This window comes from Vanessa cardui, chromosome 12 (assembly GCF_905220365.1).
Source record: "Vanessa cardui chromosome 12, ilVanCard2.1, whole genome shotgun sequence".
Classification (NCBI taxonomy): Eukaryota; Metazoa; Arthropoda; class Insecta; order Lepidoptera; family Nymphalidae; genus Vanessa; species Vanessa cardui.
The window spans coordinates 1,524,364-1,540,278 of record NC_061134.1 but is presented as its reverse complement, the minus strand read 5'-3'; the positions used below and the strand labels follow the sequence as shown (position 1 = coordinate 1,540,278).

General features: G+C 33.5%; 1 protein-coding gene across 1 annotated transcript; it reads right to left on the bottom strand.

Annotated features, from left to right (window-relative positions):
• Nucleotides 1-1,767: 1,767 nt before the first annotated feature.
• On the bottom strand, nt 1,768-15,361 carry LOC124534275. The gene is made up of 10 exons (XM_047110022.1): nt 15,183-15,361; nt 13,808-13,937; nt 7,674-7,778; nt 6,948-7,175; nt 5,686-5,780; nt 5,342-5,573; nt 4,104-5,260; nt 3,702-3,891; nt 2,248-2,465; nt 1,768-2,144 (listed from the first exon to the last, which is right to left on the bottom strand). Exons 1-10 carry the CDS (start codon nt 15,188-15,190, stop codon nt 1,976-1,978), a joined length of 2,532 nt encoding a protein of 843 aa, XP_046965978.1. The 5' UTR covers nt 15,191-15,361; the 3' UTR covers nt 1,768-1,975.
• Nucleotides 15,362-15,915: the final 554 nt, after the last annotated feature.

Genomic DNA, 15,915 nt, shown 5'->3' with positions numbered 1-15,915 from the left:
GACGCTATATATTCTACGTGGCCGGAAACTTACTACCTAGTGGCGAGATTATTGTGAGCATAGAATTATAATTCCGTTAGGCTAATTTAAAAATACTACATTATTTGTGTTTGAAAATGGGTGGATTAATTGTAGAAGCATACCTTACATTGCGTTTCATAAATATGTTGGTGCATTATCCATCGAATACGAAGATAGCTTGAATTTCTTGTCTAATGACTAATATGGATGTTAGTATATTTATTTTCCCAGATTTCTCAAATCTAGATTAGAAACAACATTAGAATATAAATTTATTTTTTCTTGTGTAATTGAGGTAGAGTTCTTTCAACGGTTTGTCCGTTTTTCGCGGATGCTTGATTATTTCATCAGAAAATAATTTTGGGCGGACGCAAATTCAGTCAAGAATTATGAAAGATCCCTTTTTATTCAACGCAATGTAAGGAAGCTTACCAATTTTGGCAATTAAGCTGCACTGAGTAGCAGCAAATCAATATTTTAGCTTTTATAATTTTCTATATTTTTTTAATAAAAGATGGATTCAAAGATATGTACGTGTCCTGTAAACTTTACTACGGACTAAGTAGGAAATTGGCAAATGCGAACCGTAATTAAGTATGTATCTACCATATATTTAAATAGCTGAGGAAAATTTTCAATAGGTTTTTTATTTTGACGGTGTTTCAGTAACTGTTTGGCCTCTTGTTGCGTTATCTTCACGGCACGGTTGAATTACGGTACGACGCATTCATTATATTAAGGAATGATTAAATTGTATGCGGATTATTTGTATCCGAAAAAATCTCAACTCGAAATAGCTTATGAGCTTATTCATAGAATCGGATACCGATATAATTGGGTCTCGTAAACGCAGCACGCTGGTGGAACTGGCAACCGTGATTTCGAGAGAATGATCGTTAGTGTTGTATGGCAGTCTATATTTAAGTGTCTTTAGTCTGCTTAGTTTTCGGTGTTTTTAATACTAGACAGAAATAATAACCTAATTCTGTATCATACCGTAAAAAAAGTGCCGTGAACAATAAGCTTTAATTTATAACATTATAGAAACTATTTGGTAATTACATTTGAAATTGGCTTGGATTTATTTGAGATCTTCAATCGGAATATCAAAAGTTGCCTACCCTCTATGAATTCGAAAATGGCTACTATATTTTATAAACTATTATACAAATGATCTGTCTCTATCAACATAAGCCTATCGCATTGAGCGCAGACATCTATTAAATAGAATAACTTTAGCAATCTGACCGGATTGTTTTGGTCCGACTTACCGAATCCCCCAGTTTATCCCCCATTTTTTTATGAGGTGTAATTATTTGACGGAATTTAGCAAATTAGACGTCACCTACCCAAATTTGAATTTGTGTAAGATAAAACGGATCTAATCAACCGGTTCTGGTCTGTGGCGCTCCTTATGATTAGTAATCTCATGATCCTCTGACAAAACCATCTTAATTTTATTAAACTTGATATTTACTACAAAATTAAAAAAAAATCTAATTATTTTTTCAACGTTACGTACGTATATTTTTTTTTTTCTATTTAATTTGAGTAATGTATTTAGATTAATTTTTAAAACAAATTTAGAAAAATATAAACACTCCGCAATGTGTAAATATTACAACGTAAAATTTTCAAATATATAAAACGTTTAAGGTTTCTATCTGCCGATACACGAGCTGTGTATCGGCAGATAGAAACCTTTATAAAATAAATAAATTTTATAAATTATTAATTAAAAAAAAATTGAATCTCATTTTATCTTTATGGAATGTGAATTATTTCATCGACTACACTCAACGAAGATATCTCACCCCGAATTGTATCCTTAGTACATCACGCTCCACACGTTACCATTCATATACCCATAGACGAATTCGTCTCTTGTATTAAGAAACGAAGCCTACGGAGAGGTGTAGCCCGAGTCAACAGTCGAGTTCGGTCCCACGAGTGCCTAGAGTAGCAGCGCGGAGTGGTCGCGGTGCAGGCGGCGGCGCGCGCGCAGCGGCGCCGTGGCCAGCACGTCGGACGGCGCGGGCGGGCCCGCCTGGCGCACGCCCTTCTCCTGGTAGTATATTTGCGCCTTGCCGCACGACGCGCCCAGTACCACACTGTCTTCGCTCCTGAAGTGAGAAAAAATAACTCGATAAGATTGGTGAAAGATAAATAAAATTGTTTAATTTCGAAATTATACTAGTGACCGAAATAAATTTCAGAGAGCTTTACCGTAAAATGAATTCAGTTAAATCGGGTCGTTCCTCAAATTCGTTGTGTATGAAACCCATGGTTGCGATATCGAGCGCGGCCCAGGGTCCGCCCTTCTTTACCGTGCCCCAGTCGGGGTCCAGTACGAGGTAGCTGTAGTCCGAAGTGTCTGTTTCTGTTGCCAACGGTTCCATGCACTTTTGTTCGATTGGACCTAATGCGTTCAATGATGTCTCCCACTGAAATATGGAATAGTATAGAATATTATACTTTGCACTATATTAACGGGAAGAATCGGTCTCATTGCTCGTTTAGGTTAGTTGCTGATTTCGCTGTTTTCATGATTGCATACAAGGCTGCTGACAACAAAAATTCGAAACCCTTTATTTCATACCCAAAGAAAAGGGTATTTTTTTTCATACACCGATATTTGATAAAAATAAAAGCCGTTAACGTTTATCTTATAAAGTTTTATTTGCTTCCTGAACGCAGCGCCCCTTTTCTCCAAACTAAACCAAAACCATTCAAAATCACAAAAATATGTTGATTTTGGCCCAACCGTGTAGGAGCAGTTATGTTATATATAGAGTTTTAAAAGACTGAGATTAGTTCGATGCAGCTATTACAGGTTCTGGATATAGCCAAACCGGAACAAAAGCTAGTTTATAATTAAAGAAAGGACTAGAAATAACACAAAATATACAACAGCAACATGACAGTCGAAACTTAAGAAACCAGATTACTGATTAATGACTTCAAAGTATCCACTAATACTTGTGTGTTAAGAGTACATTTTCTCAATTTATGCCCCAATGAGTCGAGATGGCCCATTGGTTAGAACGCTTGCATCTTAACCGATGATTGCGGGTTCAAACCCAGGCAAGTACCGCTGATTCATGTGCTTAATTTGTCTTTATAATTCATCTCGTGCTCAGCGGTGAAGGAAAACATCGAATCAGGAAACCTGTATGTGACAAATTTCATAGATATTCTGCCACATGTGTATTCCACCAACCCGCATTGGAACAGCGTGGTGGAATATGTTCCAAGCCTTCTCCTCAAAGGGAGAGGAGGCCTTTAGCCCAGCAGTAGGAATTTACAGGCTGTTGTTGTTGTATGCCCCAATGATTCTTTAGCTCCTAGGGTACGTACAGATTGCGCGAAAAGAAAAGGGCTGTTTTCTGCAGCATGTTATGGATAAAGCCTGCGTTATCCGAAATCATAATACCGTAAGACATTTTATAGTAAAAGTAAATGAAATATACGAAGACAATATATATGAAGACGATGAAAAATAGACAATACTCAATAAGAGCAATATTTTAAAGAAAAGTTTCTACAATTGACCAATACTGTCATGTCATGTTTATTTTGAACTTTGTTTAGTATACGAGTTTTTTAAATTTTAAATAAAAAAATAAGTTATATACGTGTTATAACATAAGAGATAACATATTAGTGTCATACTACTTTACCAAAGAATTGATAGTATCAGCATCATTCGCCGCTTCCATATCGAGCAATGCTAACAACGCCATATTGTGTAAGCCGCTTACAAAAAGAGCGCATTTGACAGCATTCTCGCTATATGACGGTAACAACTCTATGTCACAATCTGATTCTGCATCCGATTCGTCACTATCATCTTGAGGATGTTCTTTTGTTCTGAAGGGCAAATATGTATAATTAATATAATTCTTGTAATCAATCAACCAACTATTTGAAATCTTAAGATATAAAAAAGGTCTCTATAAAGTTTTGTATCTAAATATCAACTACTAATACAAAAAAAAAAAAATTATATCGCTTGTTTAATAATATAATTTTATGCAACTTGATTTCGTGCAAATTTATTTACATATTTTTTAGTATCTTACCTCCCAGAAAATGTTACTTGTTTTTCTAAAGCCGGAGTAATAAATTCTCTTAATTCTAAAGGGGTCATAACTCTACTACTGTATCCACTGGATTTGTCCGAAAATGCTAAATGGCTTAATTTCTCCATAAGAGGCGTCAACTGAACACCCGATAATTTCTTCTTCAAATTTATCGCATCGGAATCTGAACCAGTTTGCGGATCTGTATTTTCTGATAACGATTTTAAGGGCAATGAAAGAGACTTTCGTTTTGATTGATCTGATTGTAAAGTTTTTGTTGACTCTTTGGCAACTTTTTTAGGCGTTCGCTGCGGTGATTTCATCAGCTCAGAGTCGAAATCTTTAAATTTGTCCAGTTCACACAGTTTCAAATTAAAATTGAACATATTTTCTTCTTTCGACTTTTGTTTGATTCCTGAATAATACTGTTCAAGATATTGGTTAAAAAGAGATTCTGATATAGCGACACCATCATTCCTAAATACTGGAAATAGGGGATCGTTAATAGTCATTGTATTTTGACACTTGTGTTCAGGCGACGGACTAGAGGTATCGTCTACTTTGGAATTTTTTAGTTTAAATTTAGAAGACGTTCTCGAGGAGAGCTTCTTAAATGTCTCTTGCAGATCTGTGACACTTGCGAGTCTGCGTATCGGCTCTGGTTTATTGATGAAATGTTCGCCGATGTAATTCGTATCTAAAACTGCCTTAGTATCACGTTTTTCGTCGCCAACGACGGTCGTACAATTATCTCCGTTTTTAAGGACATCTGGTTCGAGATTTGAATTATCTTCGTTATCGGGATTTTGACATATGGATAGCACGTTGCCGTGCAAGCGTTTATATTCGACCATAGGTGTTGAACAGACACTGGTCTGGCCAGTAAATACTTTTTCGTCTTCTTTCGCATCTTCATCTAATGATTTTTGCGTTTTAAAACTTAAGGACAATTTGTTCGGCCGTGGTCTTGGCTTATTTGTGAAAGGTACAACGTCAGGCATACTAGGTTTCCTTTCCACACCAGTATTTTCTTCCTTGTTTGGAGGTGATATCATTGACTGGTCTTCTTCGGGAACGGCAGTGAAGAGTAATGATTTGTCCCTTTTCATACCCGATGTAGGGTAGTCGCGCGACTTATCACGTTCTGCTTCTTGTGCCTAAAATATATGTATTTTTAAATCGATATAAAATTCATACAATATTAGTAATTTAGCGACAGACGTTTTTAAATTTATTACCTTTTTATATTTTGCTATAACTTCTTCTCCCTTTTGGAAAAATTCCTGCAATTTATCAGTTTGGGATTTTAGACTGTTGTAAGTTTTTTTTCCCACATAGACAACTAATAATTGAGCACCCAATGGCAAAGGTATCTGTGTTTCCAGGCTTTCAGCTGGAGATTTTATTCGGTATGGGTCTACAACAGTTAAATACGACGTCAAACTTGGTGGCAATTGTGTCGAAATTATTCTGAAAATATAAAAATACTTTTGTTTAAAAACAACTTCAAATATTTTAAATCGAACCATACGTATTGTAATTAATAACGACGATCTTAGTTTTATTTCAAAAGAAATCTTACTTGTTATTGTAAAGTATGACACCTCCTAATACTCCTTTACTGCGTCGACAATGTTCTAGTATTTGCATCGATTCCATATAAATTGACGTGGCACTCTGGAGCAAACGATATATTATTTTGTGACTGAGGTTTTCATGACCATGGCCGCAATACCACTGATATGTATCATATAATTTCTATCCAAATGGAGGATATACTTTAATGCATTCATGCAATTACAAGGGTACTCTTTATTCCTCTCTCATAATAATCCAAGTGACGGCAATCCGACGCGACCTCTAACATTATTATTTACTTTTTCAACTAAACATTTCCTAGAATCCAGTTAAAATCGGTGTCTTTTTATCGGTAGAATTTGTATCTTGTACCAAAGTTGTTACAAATTTTCTCAAAAAATCTTTAACACTGCAGAATGTATAGTAAGCCCTCTTTTAAAACATAAATATCGTTTGATATCGGCTGCGTTAATTAAAAGATGAGACCGTTTGCCCTTTAATAAACAGCTTTCTGAATATTGAAATCAATATAAGAATATGCATTTTATGTGAATCTCAGAACAAGTCTAGCTAATTAAGTCTCACAAACTTAAATGGACGGCCATTAGATAGATATGGTTTTTATTGATTTTTATCAACTGTATTGAGATATATAATTAAGTTTTAATGTCATAAGCTCAGATTTGTGGTCGGTGTAATATATCCGGTTGTGTTGATAGCCGTAAGTTGGTAACGTAATCCTTAATCCTATTTTACGTGACAATCGATACGTCCTACAAACTTATCGGTGTTTTCATACTTGTATTCGAAAATGTCGCTGATTTGTAGTGGTTTTATCGAAAAATAAATAATTGTCAGTGCTATTAAATATATGTTTCGGTACATCTTCATTTAATCAACATCGATAAGGAATATCAACGTAAATAAACACTTAAATGGTCTGTTTATATTTGATATTATGCCTATTGAATAAATTGAAAATAACAAACTAGAATATAGCAAAGTACCGTATGGAATATGATAAAGATAATTTCAAAGATGTTGCTTCCCTATAATCAGACAATCTGTTTTTGCATGTTTAACTATTATGCAATACTTGGGAAAAGTCATTGTACTGCTAAACAATTAGATATTTGTAAGGCTTTCTCTATTCATGTAGGCTTTCACTAAGGATCATGTGTAAAAAAGCAAGTTGATAATACAAATCCTATTAAAAATAATGTATGTTTTAGTAAATTAAAATTAATATAATTAGGTTTTCTTTACCTTCGGAAGACTCAGCATTGGCACTCGTTGGAATATATGACAACCGAATTGGAGCACTGGTAGATATGTCTCAAAGATTTGGTAGAGTTTCTCAGCCAGTCTCTTTTGATCCTCCATACTGGCTGCTAGAGCTTGAAGGTCGCCATGATATACTTTGATCATAGATGTCAGAAGACTCGCTCGGTTCTTCAGCACCCAGTCGGGAATGTTTCGATCACTACCTATTGCCTAAACACAATACCAGTACATATTGAAGTACAACAATTAAACACTTTCGTCCGTACGATTTAGCCAATCAAAAATATTTTAAAAACCAAATATATATAAAATAAGTAAGTTAAAACTATTAATTCTGTTTTGTCCAAATATACGACATTTTTGGACAAAACAGAATTAATGATTCAAACAATAAACACGAATTCATGTGATACACAGGTAGGGATAGGTTTAAGCATTGTATTTGCAGAGCATGTCTGCAGAGTTAATGGTTTCTTCCCCACAAAAATCTTTAAAAGTTTCTACAGTAAAATTACACGGGATTATATATTTAAAACTTGATAAAATTTATTCCATTTATTTCCCTTGATTCCGCGACGTGTTCGTGTGTCTGCATTAATTGTCCTAATTCTGTATTTTATAAACTTACGAAAGCGAAAAAAAAAAACAATTTTTTTTTATACAATATACTTGTTCGAGAATTTTTATAGATGTCTAAATGTTACTTACCAGAATATACCTGCCATATTCCCTGATAATAAATTTACCGCTCTGCAACGTGATGGCCAGCGGTTGTGAGAAGAGGGACTTGATGCAGTGCGCAGCACCGACGACCTGTACAAACATTTATCATGTATTGTTATTGAATGTTAATCTATACGTATAGTGAAATTGGAGCGTATGCACACATACGCTAAAACAACTGCTTTTTACAAATTGCATATACGGTACATATACCAAAATAACTTTATTTCTTCAATTTTTATATGTCTGTTCGAATAATCTCCGTACAGATATGTAATAAGGAGTAGTTTAAGCTACAGCAATAACTCTTATTTAAATTCAAACGTGCAAGAAGTCAGGGACACAGCTAGTAATCTATAACATTGTTAAGCCGAGATGGCTTATTAACCGATGATTGCGGATTCAAGCCCAAGCAAGCACTACTGAATTTTCACGTGCTTCATTTGTGTTTATTATTAATCTCATGTTCGGAAGTAAAGGAAATCATCATGAGTATACCTTCATATGTCTAATTTCAAACAACTAAAGCAACGTGGTAGAATAAACTCTAACCCTTCTCTTCTAAGTCTCCCTTTAAAGACTTGACTCATAACATTGTTTGTTTCGTACAAAATCTGATCGTAAAAATTCTACAATATACATATTGGAATTTGATTTAAAACTTGTGCAATCGAATTCTAGAGGTTTATTTAAATGGAAAGATCTTTCTCATATTTTCTGGTTTAAAAACCATTAAATTAATTTCCAATTATGTAATTAGTAATTTTAATAAGCATCAGCGGTAATACCTAATACACAACTGGATTATATTTAGTATGAAATAATTATCTGTTTATATAGGAATAAGTTCAGGGGCGTAGCTACCGCCGTATCTGCCGTATCAATTATACGGGGCCCCCGGGCCACGGGGCCCCCAACTGGCGTAAGCAAAAATTATTAAATCTTCCCAACTTCTTTTTTTATTTCACAAATGACAAAGAAAAAAAAAAACAATTTCTCTTATTCCCGCGTAATGGTCTCTACACACTGTGCGCGAGCGACGGGTGACGAGCGATATCTAATGAGGGCTCTGCTGCCTAAGCAAAGTTCTCATTAGACTCATTGTCCATAGAAAGAAACTTTAGAAAAACTAAAGTCATCATCAGCTATAAATAAATGGGAACATTCACTGCTATGCACCCATGGCCGTCGGCAGAGGTTTTTGGGGGTTCACCCCGCCCCCCCCCCGAAATTTTTTTGCTAAGTCAAGAGAAGTCGCGATTATCGTATATATAACTCGCCTTTCAGGGACTTCTTCATGAGGATAATAGAAAGGATAGAATCCTGCATTATTCACTGTAGAACATGCTGTGTGTACCGTGTTTTGTTACAAAGAGTTTCTCGAATTCGCTTGTTAATACTTTATTTAGGCTATATTACAAAATGTCTTACTTATAACTTAGCTATTGAACTGTTTGTTTCTAAATTTTATTTTAATATTTAATTTCTATTAAGCAAGTTAAATAAGTTAGTATTTTATTTTCATTGGATGTTTTTTTTAGTTTTTTGTTTTTAAGGTATTTTTGAGGAAAAAAGCAATACAAAAAAATCCTTTTTCCAGCCCGCATTTTTAAATTTGGACCGATAATTATTGTTTAAATACTGGTAATTTTCCAGTGTTTAATTTCTTTTATAAATCAGAAGACAAAAGTTGATTTAAATGATACTTTTTTAAAATAAATATTTGAAGTTGCATTTTTGACAAATTTTGAAAAAAAACTAAAAAACATGATAACTCAAAAACGGTTCACTTTTGGATGATGCATATGGGAGTTTAAAACATTGCAAATAGTCACCCCTATCACCTCCTAACGAAAATACGTCGAATTAGCAATAACCCTGTATGTTTTATTGAGTAACTCCTGGAAGACTCCTTTGGTGCATCCGATCCCTAAAAAGGCCAACTGCCCAGACCCGTCCGATTAATTATAGCCCTATAGCCATCACCTTCTTGTTCTCATTTTCGTCGGGGGCGTTCAGCCGATGATCTTCTAGATTACCTTACTCATAGATGGCCAGAAGCAGTTGAGAGCAAGGAGGGGACATTAGCGCATAATTTCAACGGGGTTCCGGGATATTAAGCTTTTTGGCCGATCGGAGCATTAAATTCGTTATACATGGTGAATGCTCTGATTTATAATTCGTTAATGCTGATGTTCCACAAGGTTGCGGTCTATCACCCACTCGGATTCTTCTACATATCAATGACTACTGTAACATTCATTGCTATGAAGATGAGAGTGCCGTAGACACCGTAGGTGGCCGGTGTATGAGACACCGGCCACCGGCTGGAGAAAACCGGAACAAACTTGTGTGTGAAATCGAGTCTTCATTATACAAATTCTCGGACTGGGGCCGGCTAATCTTAGTCCATATATGATTGCTTTATTACTCTATTAACATATCTGATGGCGGGGAAGTAGCTCCCTGCCTTCACCGGTTCACTTAGTAGCTACGGACCTTCGGCTAAACTTCCATTCAACCCCAAAAAGAAGAAAGTTTGCGCGTTTACTGCTAAAAAAATTACCATTTGTCGTATCTCCACGATTTCAGAAGTTTCCTATAGCCGCCACAGCTAGTATCAGAATACTTGACGTGGATAATTCAAGCCTGTTTCGGTCAGTCCGCGGTCAACTGGAAGGCAAAGCCAAATTGGCTTCAAAAAATCTCGGTGTCCTTAGCAAGTCAAGACAGGATTTCACGTCGGCCCATCGCCTGTACAAGACGCAAAGTCGACCCCACATGGATTACTGTTCTCACCTCTGGGCGGATGCTCCCCATTACCAGCTCCTTCCATTTGCTCGAATTATAGACTATCAAGCCTTTTCAGACCTGCTTGATTCTTTTTTCACTGGGAATGTTCCGAGGAATTGTTCGAATTAATGCTGCTGACTTTTACCTTCGGACATCTCGTCAAAGTTTCATAAAATTTTTATTTGCCAAAAAAAAAGCAAGGAGAGTGGGTAAGTATTTAATTTCAATTGTTTATAAATATTTTGGAAAAAGTTACAGACAGATAATTATGATGAATAAATATTTCTATTAATTTTATGCATTTTTTTGTGAGAAATCTTTACCCTTCCTAAGGGCCCCCAAACAAATTTTTATACGGGGCCCCGCCAAGGCACGCTACGCTTCTGAATAAGTTCCACTTATAGAAACCTAACACGAGGCAAATATTTGGTTTTGATGTCGACAGAAAAACAAATGATCAGACAATATTAAATTACGTGCTTTTGTGGAATATTTATTAAGTCTTGAGATGAATAAAAATGTACATTTCGGCAAAGTTTCCTTGATGTGTGTGACCTAGGTTTTATCATGAAGCAAATCAAATTAAAAGTAAAATTACACAGCGTTGAATTCACTTCTAACGTTGGTATTATGCAGACGACGTGTCGTTGAATAGGCACGCTTTGGGTTGTATTCAAATACGAACTGAAAACTTTCCGAGAGGCAACCCCTCGCTGTTTACATAATTAAATTTTTCTCTATGCCACGCCGGTACATGGTACAGTATATAAAAGATTTGAAATAATGAATAGGTTAAATCATATTTTAAAGAAACGGTACACAGAAATATATAAAAATGAAACTGGTGTTTATTCCAACAAAAATAACGGTACTTAAAATGCTTTGGGAAGCCACACAACGCTGGAAACCATTCTTTCGTTTTTTTTATAACCTCTGATACTCAGTAGTTTTAGTAGTCTTTAGTCGTTAAAGGTTTTCTAGTATACAGAACTATTTTTCGCGAGGACGAAATATTAAAACACATTCTCCCGAACGTTTATGAAAGAAAAATCGTTTGGAGATGCACTTTTATTATAAGTCTAAAAAAAAATATAGTTCCGGACCAAAATCCTATGAAAAATCAAAACATTTCTCACAATTAATTCAACATCATACATAATGAAACAGTTTCATAGTTCTACAAGTGTTTTGCCGCTTTCGTTGTATGGAATACGGATTCGATAAACCGCTATTACACGTTTACACATTATTTATGTAGATCATGATCACAGTTAATAAATACAATATAACTTAAAACGAAAACGGTTTTATTTAAGCCTAAATATTTAGTAATCTCCTCGATTTCGTTTATGTACTCTTATTTTATATTGCAGGTGACCTCGCTTCGTACCAACTTTAAAAGTGAAGTGGTAGCTTTTCACTTTAAAATAAGAGATTATAATTTTTTTAGGCATTTTTTGTTCAAGAATTCCGTTAATCATACGTATATTGCATTCGAAAAGATTATATTCATACTCTTGTAAGTTTACTTACAAATTTATAATTGAGTATAATTTTGTATTAAGATATAAGTACATTTTCACATTTTGTATTGAAAAATTAACAACTCCAACATATTTATTTACATGTTTAAAAATAAAACAATATACATACGGAGATATTCGAAATATCATTTAATTAGAAGATTTGAGTGTAGTTGGCTTATTAGTTTAATTTGATTTATCATTAGTGTATTTTATTGAAGAATTCGTATTTCATAAGGCCATTATCATTACAACACAAACCATTTCTTTGAGTTGTAGTTAGTAATAGAGGTTTTGATAGTACTTAAATGTTATCTAATCAAGTGCTTAACAAATTATTACACTATGTTTAGTGAGTGGAATAATCCCTAGACTGTACCAAGGTCGAGTCTGGACGTCGATTGTTTTAGTAACAGTATAATAACATCCTAATTATATTCTAAAGACCAAATCATTTTTAAATAATGTCAGCTTGTCGAAACGCATCACTATCATTTTAAACAAAATCAAAATATACTTCATTGTAGTAGGCTTTTATGAGGCTACCACCGTTTCGGAAAGTAGATTCTAGTGAGAAGAACCGGCAAGAAACTCAATAATTACTCTTTTTCATGAATTAGAATTGTATATGCATGTAATATATTCTGCCTGGTAGTCAATAAGTATTAATTCCACACTTTTTTACCGTCTATATAATCTTATATAGAATAATATGTAAGACATATTATTTTATGACACTACCAATGTATTTTTTACAAAGTATGATTTAAATTTATGAAACGGCAAAGTTAAAAATGTCTGTGGAATCTTATTATAGAAACGGATATCTTGCCCTAAGAAGGATTTATTGACTTTACGAAATCGGAAACTTGGATTAAAATCAATTTATAAACGAAAAAATAAAACCATTTTTCGTGTCAAACATACAAACAAAAAAAAAAGATTACAGTAATGGATACATAAACATACCCATCTTATGTTTTTAAAATAAAGTTGTATGAAACATTAAATAAATTAAAATACAAATCAACAAGAATTCCGTCTCGAGTGTTGTTTCGGTAGGACGTCGGAATTCATTTTATTCCGTAAAATGTCGTCGTTTGCATATTTTGATTCCGAAACTGTAGACATTATAGTCAAACCGGTCTCTAAATATGCGTTGTGGTAATTCTTAATGTTTTAGCCATTTAGGAATAAATTATTCTTGTTTATCACGTTTGTCTATTTATGACTGCATTGAGTTATTGGATTTTTCATCCGAAAAAATATTTGTAGCAGCTCGCAGTCTACAAAATTAAAGAATTTATACTCTCGTGTCTCAGAAATTACAGATATTAGATATACCATTGTTAATTCGTTGGTGACGGAGTACCGTCCCATCGGAATATGAACATGCTAATTTTTCAACAAACAATCAACAACAGCCTGTAAATCAACCCACTGCTGAGCTAAATCCTCCCCTTCCATTGAAGAGAAGATTTGTAACATATTCCACCACACTGTTACAATGCGGGTTAGAACATGCTAATTACACATTATAAAATACGCACCGCTGCCTAGTCTACGTTGCGATAGGTCCTTGTGACCAAAATCGGTCAGAAAGACATCATTATCATATTAAAATCATAATTCTTTAGTTTGTTTTTTATTAGTTTATAATTTAGCATTAGATTGTAATACGCGATAAGCAATTTGTACACTTTTTATTGAAAGAATAGCCACTTTTATACTATCAGTTTCGAAATAAACCAGAAAACATTGTTTTCTATAATCCATTCATTTCGTAATAGGCAATTGACAAACCTGTCCAGCGAGGGCTAAGCGCTGAGTGTCTGACACCCAGCCAGGATGGAAATACAGAACAGCTTCAGCGGGGTCATCTTCCTCAGCCATGCAGCACTGTGTGTCGTACACAAACACTATCATCATTTCCCTACAAACAGAAAAACCAATAAAGACAAAGGCAACACAATTATGTTCTTAATATGTAATCAATTTAATTTATTAATGTGGGTTCTTGGCAGTTTTTATAGAATTTTGACAATGTTAGAACTGCTGTTTTTTGATAGCTTAGAACAAGACTTAAATCCAGCACTCATTACTACAGATGTGTTACTAATAAAAGTTAATCTACTATATATTTATCTCCGAACATCTGTTAGCACATGTGATTTTTTGACATTTCTTTCATCATTCTAATATGTATTGCATGCATAAATGTTGACGGAATATGTAATATAATGTATTTTAAACATTTTATGCAAATTCTTCTTTTTTTAAAACTTAGTATTCAGTTTTTTAATGTGAAGTAGGTTGCTGAATATTAAATTTAATATAAACAAATATTTTTAGCAATATGTAAATTCAATAGCTCAATATCATAATAGGACTATTTTATCTTATTTTCTTAAAGATGATACATCTTATAGAGATAACTTAAGTTACATATTAATTTCACAATAGTCTAACAATACTTTGGTATTAATAATTGTATAAATAACATCAAACAAAAACTTAAAAAATATACATCATCAGGTACATCCCTTATGATTTTTATGAACCCTGGTTGCGATTCAATTTGTGTACTTTCATTATTAATTACATTAAGGAAATGACATGTTTCTTATTGAAATTGTGTGAGATTATCAACAACATTCATAAAAAAAGTCACAAGTTTACATTATAATATGAAATTATGCACCTTTAAATAATAATGACATTATACTTAATCATATTATTTTTTAAAAATTATTAGTGTAAATGTCATTATCAGATTAATATGAATTGTGTTTTCTCTACATAATCACAACTGGTCATATCTAGTATGTAAATATGTAAAAAGGAAAGTCTGTGAACTGTTATCTTAGTCATAAATTTAATACGAGTTCACTGTTAATGTAAACGTTAATTATAAATAATCTTATGTTTTATTTAATTATATCTGTGGAAATTACTTATACTGGTGAAAACTGTAACATAAACGTAATATTTGCGTAAAAACTAAAGAGGAATGTTATTGATATCCGATTTTTTTATAGTACTGTTTTAAAATGTACGAGTAAATTTCAGTAATTTAGGATTTCACGGGGTGAAGTCAAGCTTCAATGGAGCAGAAATTGTTCGAAAGTCCATCCGTTGGTAATGATCGATCTAATGAAATTAAATACATCATACGTACTTTGCCATCTTGGTAGGTGTTTTCGGTGTTCCTTATAAAATACTAAGTTTATTTATTATTGAGCATGTCACTCAGCGCGATTTCGACGAAAACAAATCGATTACAGTGCGCGAATTGTATTCATATTAAATGCGGTCTTCGAAGACACTAAATACACGACCGTCACAATTCACATACACAGCCCGTCACAGACTAAAAATTTGATTACAAATTTATATGTGACAATCCGTGTTGCAAGCTATTTAATAATTTTCCCTTATAAAACATTGTAATAAGTATAAAACTAATAATTATTTTTTCTGAGAAATAAGGAAAAGAAAATGAAACCAAATCAAATTAAGTAAACCGTGTTTGACACAAACATGTTTTTTTATATATTAAACGAAATAAAGTAAAATAGTATTTAACATATTTGTATATAAAAACAAGCTTTTTTCTGGTTATAATTATTTTCTTGTAAATATATATTTTTACCTTCATATATATTTTTAAGAACAATAGCCTGGTGGCTAGAAATACCCAAAAAAACTTTTTTTTAAAATACTCAATAGTAAACAGCTATTGTACACGTTAAAATATGTGGAGAAAACCTTTGCCTGGTAACATTGGTGGCTAATGTCATCGACGTTTGACATTCATATATGTTAATGTTGCTATATGATAATTATTGTGGGATTGTTCTAAATAATGGAATCCCTAAATAATTCAACAATATGACTCCTATATTTGCTTA

Coding starts and splice junctions, on each gene's coding strand:
- LOC124534275 (XM_047110022.1), bottom strand. Junction 5,781..6,947: donor CAATGCTGAGTCTTCCGAAG/GTAAAGAAAACC, acceptor CGTTTGCTCCAG/AGTGCCACGTCAATTTATAT. Junction 2,145..2,247: donor TTAACTGAATTCATTTTACG/GTAAAGCTCTCT, acceptor TTCTCACTTCAG/GAGCGAAGACAGTGTGGTAC.